The sequence below is a fragment of the Muscardinus avellanarius genome, assembly GCF_963383645.1.
Source record: "Muscardinus avellanarius genome assembly, chromosome: 4".
NCBI classification, from domain to species: Eukaryota; Metazoa; Chordata; class Mammalia; order Rodentia; family Gliridae; genus Muscardinus; species Muscardinus avellanarius.
Window position 1 is genome coordinate 65,332,627 of NC_137789.1, and position 22,041 is coordinate 65,354,667.

Consider the following 22,041-nt stretch of genomic DNA (forward strand, 5'->3'; position numbering starts at 1 on the left):
CCTGTAACCTCAGTACTTGGGAGGCTGAGACTGGAGGATTGCTAGTTGGAGGCTAGCCTCAGAAACTTAGTGAGACCCTGTTTCAAAATAATTTAAAAGGGTGAGGGCTGAAGGTATAGGGGTATAGCTCAAATATAGAATGCCCCTGGGTTCAGTACCCAGTACCACAAAGAAAATAAAAGATTGAAAGTTTCAGGAAGAACCTAATATATATTATTAACCAACATATTTACAAAAATATTAGTACTAATGTAAGGCAGGATACAAGTTCATTACATGAAGCTTTTGTAATTTTTTTTACAGAATAACATTAAGTAAAATGGTCTTTAAAGGCATACTTAATTTTTAGACTTTAATTCTATTTATACCATGAGCCTTTCAAGAGGATTTATTTTGCATCTTGTAAGAATGAATCTAAGATAGAATGTAAACGCTGTCACCTCAGAATTTCCCAAGGAGGAAACACAATACCACTCCTAATAAATAATCTTCAATCTATACCTGGCGAGTATAGAGAACATAAAGAAAACACAAGAGTATTAGGGGAAAGTGAGATATTTTTTAAAGCACGGCTCTTTCCCTGACCTGAGTAGAAATGGGTATCTATCTGGAATCACACATTCATAGGCCCATGACAGCAGCCTACGGGTCTAAAGCCCTATCGATCCTGCCCTCCATGCCTGTTCTTACGCTTTATGATATCTCATTCTATTACACAGTCATTGTACTTTGTGGGTTTTTTTTTTACCCCAACCTCAGCTTCTAATGCATGTTGATTTTTTTTAGCATGCAGCATACAACAAATATATATATATATATATATATATATATATATATATATATATATTCCATGCACCTCTTGTTTAGATTCTGACTTTGCATTCACAATATTTCTTTGGAGCTGGGCGTGGTGGCGCATGCTTGTAATCTCAGCATTTGGGAGGCTGAGACTAGAGGATTGTGGTTTGCGGACAGCCTCAGCTACTTAGTGAGGCCTTTTGCAACTCAATGAGACCCTGTTTCAAAATAAAGAATAAAAATCGGGCTGGGGGTGCAGCTCAGAGGTAGAATGCCCCTGGGTTCCATCCCCAGCACCGCAAAACAAAAACAATCCCCCCCCCCAAAAAAAAAAACCCCAATATGTCTTTGGTTAAATGAAGTGACCTGACTGTGTCCAATTAAAGAAGTAAGGATACCTGGCCCAGGTAAGGGCATAAGACCGGTAGACCATCTTACATGCAGAGAGAAAGAAGGAGAGGAACCTGCCCTAGGTTGGTGTGGTCCAGGATCTCAGTGGTCAAAAGAAGAGGCATTACTCATCTCCCAGGGAGTAGGCAGCCATTCTAGATTGCCAACCAAGAGGATTAAAGCCCAGTGTCTCTGGATGGCTCTGGCTCCCTTCTACAAAGAAGCACTGGATGGAGCTTAACAGAGCGCGGGAGAGCCAAAGGGAGGGCAGTGATTTAGATTCCTGGATTTAATGATCCTTGCATTCATGAACACTTTTTTTATTTTTATCCCTTGTGATGTAGCCCATTTTCACCTGGCAAAGATGATACCTCTGTATTTTTCTTTTTTATTTCTCAACTCACATCTCTTAAATTTACTTCAAAACCTTTCCCCAGACAGGGAATGGGGCACATGCCTGTAATGCTGGTAGTTAGGAGACTGAGGCAGGGGGATTGCAGATTTGAAGCTAGCCTCAGTAACTTAGGAAGCTCTCGGCAACTTAGTGAGACCCTGTTTCTAAATAAAATGTGAGCTGAGCGTGGTGGCGCACGCTTGTAATCCCCACGCTTGGGAGGCGGGAACAGGAGGATCACGCAGGCTCGAAGCCAGCCTCGCTGGTTTAAGAGACCCTGTTTCCAAATAAAAATATAAAAATAGGTCTGGGAGTGTAGCCCAGAGGTAGAAGTGTTTTCAGGAACCCCAGTACCACTACCACCAAAAAAAAAAAAAAAAAAAAAAAATTAAATGAATAAATAAAATGTGGCTGAAAGTGTAGCTCAGAGGTAGAATGCTCTTGAGTTTCATCCCCAGGACCACATAAAAAACAAAGCAAAACAAAACAAAACAAAATCCTTCCTCTAAGACTATATTTATACAGTTTATTAATTTTAATATGAGAAAATAAAAACATTTATTTCATGTACTTATCAGTGTTTAGGCATTTGCCGACACCATTTTATGTTTATATGTCTTCAAGTACCTACCTTATAGGCACAACAGTTTTGAATGATCAACTTTTTAAGGCTATGGAGTGCTTAGTTTTATATTCATGAGTTTTACATATGCTTGAGGTAACAGTTTTAATTATATGCCTCTAGGTAATTTTTGAAGGAAATTCCTGCATATTACAAAACTTCATCAAGAGCCGAAGGAAATTAAGCAAATACGATGACACCAATGCCTCCCCCTTGCATCACGCGGCAGGGGAAGGCCAGCTTGACCTGATGAAGATGATCATCAGTGGTTCTTCCTGTGAAGGTAACAAAGTGTTGCAACACGTGCATCATACACCTGTCATCCCATGGGGAAGAGTGGTAGGAAGTGATGCTGAAGGGTAGATTAGTGCCAGATGGCAAAGGCCTGAATATCCTATTGCTATGGAGTACTGGCTTCCCCACACACCAGCACTCTTCAGTTGTTTTTTTTTTGTTTTGTTTTATTTTGTTTTGTTTTGTGGTACTGGGGATGGAACCCATGGGCCTTCTGCCTCCGGGTTACACTCCCAGACCTATTTTATATTTTTTATTTGGAAATAGGGTCTCTTAATCCAGCAGAGGCTGGCTTCAAACCTGCATGATCCTCCTGTCTCATCCTCCCAAGCGTGGGGATTACAAGCGTGCGCCACCATGCCCGGCCTCTTCAGAATTTTTTAAGCAAATGCTGCAAAGGATAGGTCAGAGACTTGGAAACTGGGAACCCTCAACAAACCCACTCAGATTTGCTTCCCATTTTTAGACAGATTATAAAAATTTGTATATAGATTATGTGCCCTTTTATATTATTTCATTTAATGTGATTTTACAATTACTAATCCCTGAATGAAGTTGACACCTACAAGAAATGTACTGGCCTTTCTTTCTCTGCCTTGAATACCTGTCCTTGTTTGGGGAATTCAACCCTCAACAATGAGGGAGGCAGATACACAGAGACTAAACAGTAAGGTGGAGTGATAAGATCTTGATTATATTATGCTTCCAATATTGTAGAAGATGGATGAGAAGTAGAAGTTCCATTAGTTATCTGTTTTAGCATAGGAAGAAATGAGCATCTGTGAGGGCTGTGTGATTTGAATTAAGAGAAAGGGAGAGATTCCAGAGATATATGCAACATGGAGGTCAACTATGCTTGACAAAAGATTTGAATTCGAAGAGTAAGGGCCAGGGAGTTAGAACTGACTTTGAGATTCCTAATTTAGGAGATTCAGGTAATAGTATAACCATCCCCAAAATAAGAAAACGAGTAAACAAAAAAAGGTGAGAGTAAGGATGTGAGAAGATTTGGTCATGCTGAGTTTGAACAGTCCAGGGTACTGTCCCTTGGAAATATCCAGAACACCAGAAGCATACAAGAAAATAGAGAAGACTGGAAATGCACAAACATACTTGAGGCCACAGATAGTTAGCAAAGGTAGGTAAGGATAGAGAACTCATGATAGGAAACAGCATCAAAAGAGCCAGAAAAGGATGAAGTGGGAGATAGAAAAGAGCTTGTTGGTACACAAGCCAAGGGAGAAGTTACTGGGACAGGTGAGATACTAGAGTCACCTGCTCCAGAGAGGTCAAGGAGAAAGACGATCATAAGAAAACTCTTATATTAGTAGAAGAACTCACTGACTTTTGTGAAAATGAGTTCTGAAAAGTGGTGGGGATAAAAGTGACATTCAAGTTATTTAGTTAGTGAATGGGAATTTGAAGACAGAGTTTCCTGTTAAGCCTGATGCTGAATGGAGTGCTCCATCTTTCTCAGACATAATTTTCAATAGATATGTAGGAGGATGTGTATAATTGCCAGTGTGTGTTTGTGGGTGTGTGTTGTTGTTTTTGTTGTTGTTGAGAATGACACATTTGGAAGAATAAAAGGAGACTGTGGTAAGAAGAATTTAAAAGGACAGAAAGAGGAAATGCTTTTTAATATTGTAGATGGTTCCCAAATCATGCTATGAGTGAATGCTTTTCTCCTTCCCCAGGCATAAAGATGTACTGTCACTGATTTAAACGGTTGATAAAGCAGATAGCCATGTCTACTTTAGAGTAGCTATAGCACACTGCAGGAGAAAAGGGCATATTATTTTTATTCTATGCTAACTGTTACCTATTGTGAAAATATGTAGCAATAAGGTACAGCATCATAGGCTCAAGCTCAAATTCTAGTCTGTTATTTACCAGTGTGGTGTCTTTATTTTTTTCTCATTAACACTTTTTGGAAAAATTGCTATAGATAGGTAAGATGCTTTGCTAAAATCTTTTATTTTATTTATTTATTTTTTTATTGGTGCACTGTATTCAATCTTAGTTGTCTGTTGGATGGAAATTCTTGTTTCTCTGGTTCTGGTGTGTGTTACCTATTTCTTCTTTGTAGTTAATCTCTTTGAGTATTTTCTCTAGCGCTGGTTTTGAAGACATAAATTCCTTCAGTTTCTGTTTGTCATGGAAGCTTCTTATTTCCCTATCTAATTTGATAGAAAGTTTTGCTGGGTAGAAAATTTTTGGCTGGAAGTTGTTTTCTTTCAGAGTTTGGAATATGTTACTCCAAGCCCTTCTGGCTCTCATGACTTGGTTTGGGAAGTCTGGAGTGATTCTAATTGGTTTGCCTCTGAATGTCACTTGGCCCTTTGCTTTTGTTGCCTTTAAGATTCTCTGCTTGGCTTCCACATTGGTCATTTTGACAATTATGTGGCGTGGGGATCCTCTTCTCCAATCCTGTCTAAAGGGAGTTCTATAAGTTTCCTGGACCTGTGTATCAACCTCTTGCTCTATGTTTGGAAAATTTTCTGCTATTACTTCCCTGAAGAGATTGTTGATCCCTTTGGTTTCACTTTCTTTTCCCTCCTCTATTCCAATTATTCTTAGGTTAGCTCTCTTATAATGGGCCCATATTTCTTCAATGTCAGATTCCTGCTGCCGGATTTTTTTTTTCTAGATTAGAAACTATTCATTCATTTTTGGAATGATCATCTTCTAAGAGCGAGATTCTATTCTCCATGTGGTCTAATCGGTTGTTCATGCTTTGAATTGAGGCCTTTACTTCATTAATTGTATCCTTTATCTCTTTTTGGCTCTCTCTGAATTCTTTTCGAAGCACCTCTATTATTTCTACAGTTATTTTCCTGATTTGATCTTCTAGAAATCTCTGATTTTCTGTTTTATTGGGTTCTGATGTTATGGGTTTGTGGGCATTCATTGCTCCAGTGTTATTCCTCTTTCCCATGATTTTGGAAGTTTGTGCCTTCTCTGGGTTTTTCCCTTGGGTCACTATGACTTCGCTTAAGGTGCTCTGGATCTCGAGTCTGTGGTATCTCAGACCCTACTACTCCTTTACTGCATTGTATCACAGAGTCTCCGACCCGGGGAGTCAATCGAGGCTACTTTAGACCATGGTGGGTGCCAGGTTGGGCGTTCTCCTATGGTGTGATATCTCTGCCAGCGCCACTCCCCCACTGGGTCAAGTCCCTGGGAGTACAGTACTGGGATTTCTTCTCTAGGGGCTGCAATTTGACTCACTGTTGTTTAGTGTGCTGATGGAGCTGTAGTGGACTCGGTGAATTCGCTGCTGCTGCCGCTGGTGGCAATATGCCGCCACTGCCACGCCCTCGGCCATGAGGCTGGCATATTTCTTCTCTGGTTTTGCGCTCCGCTCTGAGTCCCTGCAGGGTGTGCTGAGCCCAGCCTCTGGGAGCTTTAGATGCTCCCTGCGTTGAGAAATCTGCCGAAGTCTTCCCGGCTGATCCACAGTGGCTCACCTCGGCTCACTGTCCGCCGTTCCTCTCTGGAGCCTGGTGGGCTGTTGAGTGCTTTGCTCTGGTGCCGTCCGGTTAGCTCGCTGCTGCCGCCATCAGTAAGGCGCTGCTGCTGCGTCCTCGGCCGTGAGGCCGGTGTATCTCCTCTCTGATTCTGAGCTCCGTTCTGAGTTCCCCTCCTCTCTGGAGACTGGTGCTGCAAGGGAAAATGGCGCCCGCCGCTTCGCGCCGTGGCTCCGGCTGCAGCACTGCGGTCTGGTTTCTTTCTGGTGTCTCGTTTTTCCAGCCATCTTTTTCTCTGTCCCTTGTAATTACATTTTTTGTTTCTCTGCTGATGGTGTTTTCTGGCCATGAAAGGTGCTGATTTTGTGGTAATAGAGCTTGGTTGTTAGCGGGGCTCGTAAGCCCCACTTTTCTCTATCACCATCTTCCCAGAAGTCTCTCTCTGCTAAAATCTTTAAATACATTATTTAATAATATTCTTCCAATAACCTGTATTTGTTTATATATGTGTGTATGCATGTTTATTTTTGACCATGAGAAGACTGAAATTCAAAGAAGTAGTAAAATTTACACAACTTTCAATATATGGTTTTAGCAAGACTTTCAACCCTTCTAGACTTTAGCATTTTCATTTTTTTGAAATTAGTTATGGTGCAAAATACACTGAGATTTCATCTAACCCCCAATGAAAATGACAATCATCAATAATGCAAACAACAATAAATACTGGTGAGGATGTGGAGAAATAGGAACCTTTATTCACTGTTGGTGGAATTTCAGATTAGTGTATTTTTGTGGAGATTCCTTAGAAAACTGGGGAAAGATTCACCATACAACACATCTATACCATTCCTAGCTTTGTGTGTGTGTGTGTGTGTGTGTGTGTGTGTGTGTGTGTGTATGGTACTGGGGATTGAACCCAGAGGCATTCTACCTTTGAGCTATACTCCCAAACTAATTTTTTTATTTGGAAACAGGATCTGGATAGGTTGGTAAAAGTCTCGCTACTTGTGGAGGCTGTCCTCAAATGTATGATTCTCCTGTCTTAGCTTCTCAAGTACTGGGAATATATATATATATCACCTTGTCCATGTATTTCTGGGTATATTTTCAAAGGAATTAAAATTGGGATATTGTAATGATATACGCATATCCATGTTTATAGCAACATACTTCACAATAGCCACACCATGGAACAGTATCCATCAACAGATGAATGGATTACAAAATTATGGGTTATACACAAAATAGAATTATACCCAACAATAAAGAAGAACAAAATTATATCATTTTCAGGAAAATGGGTGGACCTGGGGAACATAATGTTAAGTGAGATTAGCCAGACACAGAAAGTAAAGGGTAATGTTTTCTCATATATAAGAGCTAGGGAGTAATTGAGATACAGGAGAAACTTTAGATAAAGGAAGACAAACACCAGTGGAGCAATGGACGGGCTTTAGGAGAAGGTTGGGGGAGCAGGATAATTAATTAAGCAAATACTTACATTGACATTATGCACATATATGAAATTATCAATGCCAATCTCAGTATCATGTCTGTGGAATGGGAAGGAGTAAGGAGGAAGGCAGGGAGAAGCTTTCCAAGTATTATGTACATGTATGTGCCTATCATTCTGAATTACATTATAATGTAAGACCAGGTACCAATAAAAGTATATTAAAAATAAAATTAAGCCAGGAGTGGTGGTGTACGCTTGTAATCCCCGCACTTGGGAGGTGGAGACAGGAGGATCATGCAGGTTCGAAGTCAGCAGCGCTGTCTTAAGAGACCCTGTTTCCAAATAAAAATATAAAAATGGGTCTGGGAGTGTAGCCCAGAGATAGAAGGGTTTCCAGAAACCCCAATACCACCAAATAAATAAATAAATAAATAAATAAATAAATAAATAGTCGGGCGTGGTGTCGCACACTTGTAATCACCACGCTTGGGAGGCAGAGATGGAGGATTGTGCAAGTTTGAAGCCAGCCGTGCTGGCTTAAGAGACCCTGTTTCCAGCCGGGCATGGTGGCGCACGCTTGTAATCCCCGCGCTTGGGAGGCAGAGACAGGAGGATTGTGCAGGTTCGAAGCCAGCCACGCGCATTGACTTAGGAGACCCTGTTTCCAAATAAAAAATGTAAAAATAGGTCTGGGAGTGTAGCCCAGAGGTAGAAGGGCTTCCAGGAACCCCAGTACCACAAAAAAAGAGACCCTGTTTCCAAATAAAAAGTATAAAATAGAAGGGTTTCCAGGAACCCCAGTACCACTGGGGAAAAAAAAAATGAATAAAGGAAAGTGGTCATGGTGGTACCACATAGGCTATTGGAGGCTTCAATTAATTGATAGTCATATGGAACCTAGTAGATTGCCTGGCATATAGTTTCTGCTCTTATATAGTTTCAATATTTTATCACAATCTCCACATTCATAAACATAAAGCATGTAGCACTAATTTATTTCTTATGGGCGCAACAGAGAGAAATTTAGCTTAATTGATAAAGCTAGTACCGTCTTTCCATATATTCCTTAAAGGTGTCCATTAGTTGTTTCTCCAGAACTGAAGCTATAATTTTATTTCTCATAAGCAAGATGCAGTTGATTATAGTAGTACTTGGTTTAGACCAAACAAAATCGAATCCATGTCTTTTCTCTTTTTTTTTCTAGTGCTAAATATAATGGATAATTATGGAAACACACCTCTGCACTGGGCTGCAGAAAAAAACCAGGTTGAAAGTGTTAAGTTTCTTCTTAGCCAAGGAGCAAACCCAAACCTCAGAAATAACAACATGATGGCGCCCCTCCACATAGCTGTGCAGGGCATGCACAACGAGGTCACAAAGGTAAGACTGCTGGCCCTGGGAAAAGGGGCTGGCACCCACACCCAGCGCTCTCAGCACGGGCAGAGTGGCCAGCCCAAACAGCCAGGGTACAGGACACGAAGTGACTGGTGTCCACCTCTCATGACTTGATGGCGATGATGCTGATGATGACGAGGGCCATGATGTTGCTCCACCTTTCTTGAAGTCTGTATTTACTAAATGTTTTTAAAGATCTCTGGGTTTTAATTTATCAAATCCTCATTACAAAAGCAACTATGAATTAAGGTTGTTCGTATCTCCATTTCACAGCTGAGAAGGTGAGGTACAGAGAACATTCAAAGCTTGCCTGATGTTGCATAACTGATAAAAGCAGGAATTAGGGATTTTGCTCTCCTTTGAGTTCCCAAGCCCAGGCTTTGCCACTTGCACCTCACGGACTGAGCGACTGAAAGGAGGACAGTGACAGCCCCTCAGTGGAAACAGGAACCTTAATTGTGGTGTGCTGTTTTTTGTTAGGTGGGTGGCCTGGCTCAGGATCCATTAACAGAAGACATGAGGATACTACTGAGGAATTTCTTGTTGCTTTTCAATGCTTGAGAGTGAGTCCAAATAAAGGAAGCCTTGGCAAATGGCTAAGGGGAGAGATTTTAGCCATGGCTTTGAAAACACCCAGAATCTCACAGACACTAGAAAACACACATGCTTCCTAAAATAGGAACACCATTTAAAAATGAATTGTGTTTGAGAAGTTCACTTCTAAGATGGGCTATTTGAAATTTACACTAAGTTTTCCTATGGAAACAATATTGGGAGTGATAATTTGACTATTGAGTTAAGTCACACCAAAGCCTAATTGTTTATAGAGATCCCTAAGCCCCTCTGTACTTTCCCACCTCCACTGGTTTGGTGTCCATCACAATTCTTAGTACTTATTATCTCTAAATGTTCACGTATTTTCTTCCTTACTGGCTGGCTGTCCTTGAAGGAAAGACTGTGTCTTACAGATCGGAATATCTCTAGCCTTAGCACCACACTGACACACTGTGGCTTTGAATCACTGAGGAGTAGAGGAGCAAGTGGGGGTATTAGGACCTAAGAAGATGGGCCTGGAGAGCCTCCTGAGGAGGTTATTAGAAAGATCTCTGACAACAAGTTGTCTTCTTTTTTTTTAGCATCTGTGTTATACATAACCTTGGTGCTGCTTTGGTACCCTGTGGGTTGGACCACTAGAGACTGCAGGTACCCCAGGCACATCACATACTCCCTCAGGGGGCACAAGTGATTCCTCTGAAGGTCCCTTTTAGGTGCAAATGCCCATTAAATGAATGAACATTGGTTCTAAAAGCATGATTTGGGTATTCTAAGGCAGGTAACATTTGAAAATCTTTTATTAATTAGAAAAAATATCTTCAGACCAACAAATATAAAAAGATAGGATGGCATAGCCAAAAAAAGTTTAAAAGAATCTCAAAGCTAGAGAAAAATAGAAAAGAACTTCAGAAGAAAAGAAGTGAGAGACTAGTAATGAAAGGGTCTCACTAAGCAGCTGAGGCTGGTTGCAAACCGCGATCCTCCTGTCTCAACCTCCCAAATGCTGTCCCCAGCCCTATTTTATGCTTTATGTTGAAACAGGTAATTGCAAGGTTGCTGAAAGTCTTAACTATGCTGCTGAGGTTGTCCCTGAGACTGTTGGTCTGGGAGTATAGCCCGGAGGTAGAAAAGCCCCTGAATTCTACCCCTAGTACCACACATGCACGCATGCACGCACGCACGCATGCACGCGTGTGCCCGCATAGAGAATAGAATGTAAAGGGATCTGTTGTCCATAAATTGAAACTTTTGTCCTAATTTTCCTTCATCCACCAACAGTTTCCCTCTGTGTTCTTATGTATTAAAACCTTGGTTTAATTTTCTCTTATGAGAAGAGCTCAGTAGTAAGCCTAAGTAATTTGTTGATGCTGACATTGAACATTTTCTACTGAAAAGGAATTCTAGTAGGAGGATGGGAACTATTATATATATTTATTTATGTACTTATTTTTTTGTGGTACTGGGGATTGAACCCAGGGGTACTCTACCTTTGAGCTACACCCCCGGCCCTTTAAAAATTTTTTGAAATAGGGTCTCAGTAGGTTGCTGAAGGTCTTACCATGTTCCTGAGCTGTCCTCAAACCTGAGATTTTCCTGTCTCAGCCTCCTAAGTACTAGGATTATAGTCCTGTACCACCATGATCTGATAAGGGTACTGTTATTTTAAAGAATTCAAGGTTTTTAGGAAATAGCTTTTTTTGGGTGTGGTGCTAGGGATTGAATCTAGGAGCATTCTACCTCTAAACTGTTCCTCCCAGCCCGATTTTTTATTCTTTATTTTGAATCATAGTCTCACTAAGTTGCAGAGGGCCTCCCTAAGTAGCTGAAGGCTGGATACAAACCTGGATCCTCTTTCTCAGCCTTCCAAGTACTGGAATTACAAGTATGTGCCACCACACCTAGCTCAGGAAACAGCTTTTTTAATAGGCTTTTAAAACAATATAATTATAGCATATGTCATGATTTTATCATAGTGTTACTGTAAGTTGAGTGGCTCTAGTCAGTCAATTCAGATTTTTGTTTAAAAAACCACTTAAATGAGGCAATTTTTGAAATATTTAATATGAAATAGAAAATGTTTAAAGACCTACAAATGTGGTCACTAATCAACTGGCAGTTCCTAAGTATATGAATAACAGGTCTTTAATTCCATTAGAAAAATTATTTGGAACTGGACATGGTGATGCATGCTTCTAATCCCAGTTCTTGGGAGGCTGAGACAGGAAAATCACAGATTCATGGCCAACCTCAGCTAACAACAACAACAAAAAAATTACTTGACTATTTTATCAGTTTACTAATTTCTTTCTTTCTTTCTTTCTTTTTTCTTTTTTTTTTTTTTTTTTTGGTGGTACTGGGGGAGGAACCCAGAGGCTTTCTACTTCCAGGCTATAATCCCAGACCCATTTTTATATTTTATTTGGAAACAGGGTCTCACTAAGCTGCTGAGATCCTCACTAAGTAGCTGAGGCTGGCTTCGAATCTGTGCAATCCTCCTGTCTCAGCCTCCCAAGCGCAGGGATTACAAGCGTGTACCACCACGCCCAGCTACTAATTTCTTACCTCACAAAGTTTCTGTCCTAAATCAAATGTGAATTGAGTTACGTTGTACCAAAGGGTTACATGGAACTCTTTCTCTACTGAAAAGAATGGAGTTTTGACATTTTCCAAAATGCTTGTGATCTAGACAAAAGAGTAATGACTACAGGGGTGAAAGAAAGCATTCCCCACCTCCCTTTTCTCTTCCTTCTTCCCTTCTTTCTTTACTTTTCCCCTCCACACATATTCCAAATGGTTCCACAGTTTTATTTTTTGAAGACATTAATTAACATAGCTCACTTAAAACAAATAAGTGGTAAAGAACATTGTGTTAAATATTTAAAATTTTTCTATTTCTAATTCTGCAACTCTAGTCTGCCTTAATTGATGTGATATTATAATCATTACTTTGTCTTTTTAGTAAGTTTATTTGGTACTAACTATATGCAGAATATTATACCAGATTATGTGGGAGCAGGGTGAAAAAAGATGATAAGACTTGGTCCTTGTCATTTGAGACCTTATAATCTTGTGGAAGACAAGTTCTTATTTGGAAATTTGCAATTCAGCTTTTTGACAATTACTTTCTCTTTCCATGTAGGTCTTGACTGACCACAGCACTACTAATATTAATTTGGAAGGAGAAAATGGGAACACGGCAATGTTAATCACATGCGCTAAAGACAATAGTGAAGCCCTGCAAATTTTGGTTTGTATATTAATTATATTTCTCTGCTTTATACTTTTATGAATATGGTACAAGTTATTGTTATTTATAGTGGTTCATTTCCCCTTTTAAGTAATATATAAAATATAAAAAATGTTTAAAATATATACTTATGAATATATACATATATATGCATATGTATACACATACACATCTGAGTTTCTAAATGGACCTATGATTGGTTACAAATGACTATCAATAAAGCATGAAAGGAAATGTGAGAAAGTCTAAGTAAAACAAAAATATAGAGCCAGGTGTGGTGGTGCACACTTGTAATTCAGTACTTGGGAGGCTGAGACAGGAGGATCACAAGTTCGTGGCCAGGCTCAGCTACTTGGTGAGGCCCTCCACAACTTAGTAAGACCCTGTCTCAAAAAAAAAAAGAATAAAATATAAAGCTGGGCATGGTGGCCCACGCTTGCACTTCCAACACTTGGAGGCTGAGACAGGAGGTTCACAGGTTTGTGGCTAGCCTCAGCTACATAGGCCCTCTGCAATTTAGTGAGACCTTGATTAAAATAAGAAAAGTAGGACTGGGGTTATAGCTCAGAGGTAGAAAGTTCCTGAGTTCAATCTCCAGTACCGAGAGAGAGAAAGAGAAAGAGAGAGAGAGAGAGAGAGAGAGAGAGAGAGAGAGAGAGAGAGAGAGCGCGCGCGCGCGCGCTGGGCATGGTGGCTATGGTTGTAATCTCAATATTTGGGAGGCTGAGAGAGGAAAATGGTGAGTTCCTGGTCAGCCTCAGCTACTTAGTGAGTCCTTCTTCAACTGTTTCAAAATAATAGGGCTGGTAATATAAATCAAAGATAGAATGCCCCTGGGTTCAATAAAAAAAAATACAGGCAGGAAAAATCAAGATGAAGCTGATACACAGGCTAGAATGTAGAATAAAAAGTAAAGCCGGCTGTGTGTGTTAATTTAGCCTTGAGCTTCCAAATGGTCAAAGGAAAGATGAATATAGTCAGTTGTGGTATTTATTTTTGATTATCTATTACTTGTTCTCCTTTTGGTCCAATTAGGCCATCTTATAATTAGGTTATGCATTTGCATTTAAGTGTACATAGGAGTGGGCACTGCGTATACTACTCGAGCACCACAATGGCTTTCTTTCAATTTTTTCTTACCACTTGATGCTCTCCAGGCCAGGTTCTGTATTTTTACCACTTGAGTTTTCCTTTTGATCATACTAGAGAGTAGTAAAATAAAACAGAAGAATTTAAAGATATTTACTTGATTTTGAGATGTATGTGTTAACATATTTACTAGATATATTTAAAGGCAAATATATAATCTAATTATATAAACTGAGATGACTGGAACAAAAAGAGAATAAATAATAGAGAATCAAAATAAATACTCAAACCGAGAATTGAGAAAAAGAGCTTTAAGAAAACCAAAAACACATTGGAACAATAAAATAGTAAAGTTGAAAACACATTAGAAAATAATATATATTTAAAATTGTATTTCTTTGTTAATGTAATTTTAAGTTGTATATTGCGTGATTCTATTGCTCAAAAATCTTTTTACTTAATTTATTTCTCGACAATATTATTTTATAAAGTACTCTTCTATTTTAGGGTCCACAAAATTATGTGTGTGTATTATATACATATATTTAAGTTATGTTATCTTTAAAGGCAATATTATAGGTATTTGGTTCCATACTATTCTACAGATTCAAAATTATATTTTTGTAAAATTAAAGCAAAATTTAAGGCCAATGATTTACAGAAACTGGTAGTTTAAAATGATTGGCTCTAGCCGAGCATGGTGGTGTGTGCTTATAATTCTAGTACTTGGGAGGCTGAGACTGAAGGATCACACGTTCAAGGATACCCTCAGCAATTTTAGTGAGGCTCTTAGCAACCTACTTAGACCCTGTTTCCAAATAAGAAATAAAATCAATCTGGGGATATAGCTTGGAGGTAGAATGCTCTGGATTCAATTCTCAGTACCAAGAAAAGAAAGAAAGAAAGAAAGAAAGAAAGAAAGAAAGAAAGAAAGAAAGAAAGAGAAAATGGTTGGCTCAGTTATAAAGATAACATAAGATTAAATTCTTCTATAAGAATCCTCATTAGAGAAAATACCAGATTTTCATGATTTAGTAAGAAGGCTGGTATCTTATTTATTAATTTAGATAAATATATCCTTATTTTCTAGTTAATAAAAATTAATAAATATTTCATAAATGCAGGGAAATAATCTAGAAAACATTATAACCTTATGTGCATAAGAAATTGGAAATAAGTGTAGAAGTCATGATAATGTTTTTTAAAAATCTCACCAATCCCATTGAGAAATGAATTGACTTTGAACTGCTGGGATATCATAAAGAACTAATATTTTTGTATCTGAGTGTTACTTCATTTTTGGAAGATATAAAGTATCTCTATTTTAGAATCTTAGCCTTGTTCCAAAATTGCCTTCTTGCCTAAGTTTTGTACTTTAAACTTTGTTGTAAATTTTTACATAGGAACACAAGAATGGGATAGCCCAGGAAAGGCACATCAGTTCTGTCCACTCTCGTGATTTGATGTTTAACTTCTTTCATTGACTTTTTTTCCTTTCTTTTCTTTCAGTTAAATAAAGGAGCTAGACTATGTAAATCAAATAAGTGGGGAGATTACCCTGTTCACCAGGCTGCATTTTCAGGTGCCAAAAAATGCATGGAAATAATCTTGAGTTTTGGTGAGTGGAGGTTTCCCTACATTCTGTATAATAAAGAAGCCTGTTATAATAGGTGCTATTAATCTGAGAAGTATTTAATAGAATTTGCATATAGGCTCAAATGTAAGTCTTAAATTAAAAATCATTTTATTCAAGTACTCATATTGAATTTTTTTTATAAAGGTGAAAAATCTGGATACAGCAGAGAGTCTCATATTAACTTCGTGAATAATAAAAGAGTCAGCCCACTTCACTTGGCTGTCCAAAGTGGTGACTTGGATATGATTAAAATGTGTCTGGAAAATGGTGCACACATAGATCTGAAAGAGGTAATTAAGTGATCATACTGTAACATGAGAAGCTAATTTAGAATTGTCATAACTATTTTCCAAAGTGCATTATAGTTCTTTACAGTCAATTTAGATTCAAAATGCATATAGCAGAAATACCATTTCTTTCTATTCATGTAGAAAGTAGAAGAGATTATACAATTTTTTTGTGTGTGTGGTGGTACTGGGGTTCCTGGAAACCCTTTTACCTCTGAGCTACAATCCCAGACCGATTTTATTTATTTTTTTATTTGGAAACAGGGTCTCTTAAGCCAGCGAGGCTGGCTTCAAACCTACGTGATCCTCCTGTCTCCACCTCCCAAGTATGGGGATTACAAGTGTGCGCCATCACACTCAGCAAGAATATTCAAATTTTATACTGGTAAATTTGAGTATACCAAGAACCATGACAAGTACAGATACAGTGAAGATTGTATCTAATTCAACGGTTGTTAAACAAGTAAAGGCCAATCATCAATGTCAATAATATATTAATGTTGTCAGCCAGGAACATCAAAGACCATGCATGAAGATTTTTGGTTTGGTTATAGTTCTTTTCTGAAGAATAATATCTTGTTTTCGTTTGTACTGGGAATCAAACCCAGGGTCATTCTAGCTCTGAGCTACACCCCTGCCCTTTTTATATTTTTGTTTTAAAACAGGGTCTTGCTAGGTTGCTGAGAGTCTCTGGATATTGCTGAGGTTGTCGTTGAACCTATGATCCTCCTGTCTCATCCTCCCAATTGCTGCAATGACAGGTGTGTGCCACTACACCAGGAAAGTTGTATCTTTAACTAAGGACAAAGTAACTAATATTCTTTTCTTTTTGTGCTACTGGGATGGGGCATTTTACCTCCCAGCTACACTCCCCGCCTCATTTTTTAGTCTTTTATTTATTTATTTATTTTTAAATTTTTTTTTTAAATTTGAAAACAGGGTCTCTTAAGCCAGCAAGGCTGGCTTTGAACCAGCGCGATCCTCCTGTCTCTGCCTCCCAAGCGCGGGGATTACAAACGTGCACCACCACGCCTGGCCAAGTCTTTTATTTTTTGAAACAGGGTCTCACTGAGTTGCTAAGGGCCTTGCTAAGCAGCAGAGGCAGCCTGTGAACCTCAATCCTCTGGTCACCGCCTCCTGAATGCTGGAATTACAAGTGTGTACCACCATGCCCAGCTCAAAATAACTAATTTCTAATAATATATGTGTGAAAATGTGTTGAATGAGCCTGGTTTTGATCTTGTGCCAGACATGTCTTAACAAAAGCAGAAGGTTCAGGCCCTATTTTCTTTAGTGTCTTGGGTTTTGGGTGATACCACTCTCCCCTTCCATCTACCTCAAAGGCCTGTTGTTTCTGGAGGAAGAGGAAATTGATTGTTAATCTCATGTAGCTTCTGGACATTGCCCCTATGTCCCTTAAATAGAGAAACAAAGAGCTATCATACTGCTGATATGGGGTGAGGAGTCACTTTCTGTACTGGGTGCTTACAGCAGTGTATGAGATCTTCACACTCCTGGGGGGAGAATGAGATCCAGACAGTAATGGTGGCAGTATATGCCAAGAGCTCTCAGATTGCAATCAAGCGCAATTGCTAGCTATGATTTTCATATTGATATTTTTTAATAGATGAAACTGGCCACAACTCATCTTATTAAATTTTATATTCTTTGATCTGGGAAGAAGAAACTCACACTTGTATATAAATCATATTCTTAAATTGAGATTTAAACACTGATTCTGGTATCAAAACTCTTTATAGAATGGGAAGTGCACTGCCCTTCATTTTGCTGCAACCCAAGGAGCCACGGAGATTGTTAAATTGATGATATCATCCTATTCTGGTAGCAGCGATATTGTTAATTCAGTTGATGGAAATCACGAGACCCTGCTTCACAGGTAAGTTTTCTATCATTCTGTATGTATGTATATATATATATATATATATATATATATATATATATATGTTATCATTGTACATGTGAGAAAAAACAGCAAGTATGTTATCAAAGATTCTATAATGTAGAAAAGAAGAACTGATAACAAAAGCCCTGTGGTTCAACTGGAATCTATTTCTACAAAATCAGAATAGAATGTGCCATAGATATTTATGGATTAAAATCTTCATTGGCATATTTTGGGCCATTTCTTAATCCAGTGGAACTTCATACGTGCTAAAGACAACAACATATGAAACTTTTTCAGCCATTACAAATCTGTTCTGTGTCTTATCTCATGTTTAAAGAACATAACAGAGAGATACAATTGGATATTCCATTGTTGTCCCTCTGATCCCTTCTGTTTATCCCTACACTTACAGAACTATGTTTCCAAAACATAGTTTTAGGAACTTAAAATCAATTCTCTAAAATCAATAAATATTTCTGTGGGGTTTAAATGAAATATACATCAGGGAAAGTTTCTGAAATGATAAGCTTACTAGAAGCTGGGGCAGAAAACAGTGTATATAGATGATATGTCCTATGAGAAGGTAAGGACTAAATACTCCCCATGTGAGTTACAGAGCTGAGAGGAATGATGTGAGTGAAATGGCTGTATACACACACACACACACACACACACACACACACACACACACACACACGACCTGTGAATGGCAGAAAGATCAGAGATATTCCCAATAGGTACCTGGGCCAGAAAATCTATTATATTTCAGGTAGAAGAAACTCTAGCTAGCAATGTAAGATGTGCTTTTAAAATGAGGTGGTGGGGATGAATGAACACATTAGCAAAATCATCAGCCATGAATAGATTTTCTTTCTATTCATGTAAACTCAGTTAGAATGAGTTTATAAACTAAAATTTCATAGCATAGAGGAAAATTTAGACCCACCTCTTTCAGCAATGATCCAGAGCAGCATCCATCAACAATATAAGTTAACAAACTGTTCCAACACAAGAAGCTGATCATCCTCAGCCACAGGGAGATTATCAAATCTCAATGGCAATTAATACCCCAAGTTAATCGAAATATATGGGATGCATTTTAGGATTTTTTTAAAAAAAATTCTAACTGCAATGTTTGGTCATTTGTGAAACTCAATGACTTGAGTATAGTAAAATGTGCTTTTAGAATACAATCCTAACATACAAATATGCCTAAGTAGGAATTATTTTAGAAAAATGGGACCTTAATGTTATATTTTGTTTCCTAAAATTTTTAATATAATTAGTATATTTTAAATAAACTAGAACCTCTTGTGAACTTTTGGTGGAAATCAGCAAGCTGATTCTGAAATTTATGTACAAAGGGCCAAGAACAACTGAGATGGGTTTGAATAGAAACACGAAAATTAGATTTACATTAAGTAACAGAGGGTGTGTGTGTGTGTGTGTGTGTGTGTGTGTGTGTGTGTGTGTGTTACTGGGGATCGAATCTAGAGGTGTTTTAACTCTGAGCTAGCTGAGCTACACCCTTAGCCCTTTTATTTTTTATTTGGAATCAGAATTTTGCTAAGTTGCAGAGGGCTTCACTAAGTTGCCTAGGCTGACGGCAAACCTGTGATCGATCCTCCTGCCTCAGCCTCCCAAGTATTGGTATTATAAACATGTGCTACTATGCCCAGTCAAAAAGTTTTAAATCACTAGTATTAACATTTGTTACTGTGATGCTTTAATATTTATTTAGAAACTCATATTTGCTTTACATATTTGCTTTATTAACATTATTCTTAGAACTAGCTTTGAAATGATACCAAAATATGTTTGGTCTCTCTGTAGTTATTTTAAGCTTCTTAAAAACTCCAGAAATGTAATGCGTCTTTGTTAACTTTTGCCAAAGAAGACCCTCTCAAGGTGGGGGGTCTGTAAGTGCATTTCAGGTGTACCTTATAGCAGCTATTAGTTCTGATCACAGTGATGCCAGCCATTCTTCTGTATTTTCAGTGACCACTCACTTCAAAACATCTTCATGATGATTTTCCAGGAGAAAATAGTTTCACTAAATGAGGAGAAAGAAAATTTTGTGATGTATTTGATGAACCCCTATTCCTATTACTTTGAAACCAGAATCAATTATATATTTTGAAAGGTTGCTAATTCTTTAATGTTATATAATGTTATTCAATATCCAGTTAAATTCTGAACGTAGTAGCTTTATTTTATGTATTTGTGTTAATATTACTTTAATTTTTTTGCAGAGCCTCATTATTTGATCACCATGAACTAGCAGACTACTTAATTTCAGTGGTAACTATTCAGCAGAGATTTTTTATTATTTAAATTACTATTTACAGTTGAAAAATAATACAATTGCATAATATGTTTTTTAATAATAAAACACATTTTAATTCTTTGCTTATCAACAAAGAAACATTTGCAGAAGGGTGATGAGCATTTGTAACAAGAGGATATTGTGTATGAATATATAATGGCTAAACTTTATTACCGCTATGGTTAGAGGTACCGAAGTGTACTTCATGATGTCTTCCTCAAGGTTTTACATGCACGGAATTTGTGGGTGCATTGAAGAGAAAGCTCTTTTGGTGGCCACTGAGCGGTCCCCTTGGGGGTGCTGGGCCTAGGCTCCTCAGCTTACCCTTCTAGAGCACTGGTGGCTTGTGCTGGGTGCAGGACAGGCCGTCTCTGTTACCTTCACCTTCCATTATAAGCGTTTGTCCCTGATGCCTCCAGATCATCTTTCCAACCACAAAAAGTGCGGCAATTGGAAAATGCTGTTGAAGATTTATTGCAAAGAAAGCATGAGTTCTTTTCATTCTTTTTATACTTTTATTGATACAGTATAGTCTCACATCATAATGCAGTTTATAGTGATAGTGATATCCATGCACACAGCAGAATCAGTGAGTTTTGAGATGACTGTATGGTGGGTTTATTTAAGCAATGAATGTTTATATCAGCAATGAATGTGGCTTCACTCATAGTGTAACATGTGCATGTGGTCATTTCAATTCAGTTATTTCAGTTATCTGTTTCAGATTGTTGATTTTTTTTTACAAGAAGGAAGAATGGTTTCTTAATGAATGCTTTTTAAAATCACATATGTAATAAGTTTGGAAGATTTTTAAATTATGGAAATTTAAAAATAATGTCTTACAGTAGAAAATAAAGTATTTCTCCAAGTCAGATAGTTTTATTTTTAGGATATAGATAGCAATACATAAAAAACTAGTAAAGGATAAAAATTGGTCTGGGAGTGTAGCCCAGAGGTAGAAGGGTTTCCAGAAAAACCCCAGTACCACCAAAGAAAAAAAAAAAAGCAAAAACTAAATAGTAATATATCTATTGACAGATATGGGTACAAAGCCTAACACAAGAAAATGACTTCTTTGTCAAAATTATGAAAGAATGCCTTGGTTTCTGATGTTACAATGTGTGATCATGGGGAAATTTCAAGTAATTCTACAATGACTCATGTGCTTTAGTGCTGGCTGTAATACAAATACACCATCCCATGAAATTAGTGTTATTTATATATTGTGTTGTAAGCTCATGTGTTGTTTGTTAAGCTCTTGGTTGAATGACTTGTTTTGTTTTAGGGAGCGGACATCAATAGCACGGATTCTGAAGGACGCTCTCCACTTTTGCTAGCAACTGCTTCAGCGTCTTGGAATATCGTAAACTTGCTACTGTCTAAAGGTACCCAAGGGGAGCACACCCCATCTTTGGAGTGACGACTGGATTCGTCTAGATAGTACATAATGCATTGGACCAGGTTCTACAAGTACAGAGATAAACAGAACACATTCCATGTCTAGAATAATTCTTTTGTCCAGTGAGGAAGCAGTGTTTCAAAAGATAGTTTCAGAACCATAGATAACATTTATAAAACAATTGTTTTAGCCCAGCCATTTGCTGAACATTTGGTCCCCTTTGAACAAGTTGAACAAGTCAGCCCTGTATGATTTAGGTACAGTAACTGTCCCCATTTCAGAAACTAACCCAGTGCTACGACAACAAAGAGAATTAGCCCTCTCTTTTCTTTTCTCTCCATTAGGCATTTCCAGTGTTTCCATATTTATATTTGTGACTTCAAAATTAAGGTTTAATACACTAATATAATGTATCATGTATTTTATACCCCTTTATGAGTGGATACACACACACACACACACACACACACACACACACACACACGAAGGTAAACTCGCTTACTTTTCTCATCTAAATAAAGTGGCCTGTAAGTTAAATGTTACAGTTTTTAAATATACTTTTTTATTGGTGTACTGTAGTTTCACATCATAAGGTAGGGTCCTGCATGCACATAATACCTGCTGAGCTCCTCTTCCTTCCCCCCTTCCCTGTATGTTGAAAATCCATGAAAGGTGAAACAGGGTCTCACTAAGTTGTGGAGGACCTTACTAAGTTTCTGAGGCTGGCCATGAACCTGCAATCCACCTGTCTCAGCCTCCCAAGTACTGGGATTA

At 38.1% G+C, this 22,041-nt stretch overlaps 1 protein-coding gene across 1 annotated transcript in view; it reads left to right on the forward strand.

Annotated features, from left to right (window-relative positions):
• The window catches only part of TRPA1 (transient receptor potential cation channel subfamily A member 1), a gene marked incomplete at its 3' end in the record, with an annotated part of 64,340 nt that overhangs the window by 4,108 nt on the left and 38,191 nt on the right, over positions 1-22,041 (forward strand). The window contains exons 2-9 of the mRNA XM_080694762.1: positions 2,328-2,487; positions 8,632-8,807; positions 12,517-12,624; positions 15,223-15,331; positions 15,494-15,639; positions 17,397-17,533; positions 19,795-19,843; positions 21,154-21,253. Of these exons, the coding sequence (XP_080550888.1) occupies positions 2,328-2,487; positions 8,632-8,807; positions 12,517-12,624; positions 15,223-15,331; positions 15,494-15,639; positions 17,397-17,533; positions 19,795-19,843; positions 21,154-21,253 (985 nt within the window). The remainder of the gene's footprint in view (positions 1-2,327; positions 2,488-8,631; positions 8,808-12,516; positions 12,625-15,222; positions 15,332-15,493; positions 15,640-17,396; positions 17,534-19,794; positions 19,844-21,153; positions 21,254-22,041) is intronic.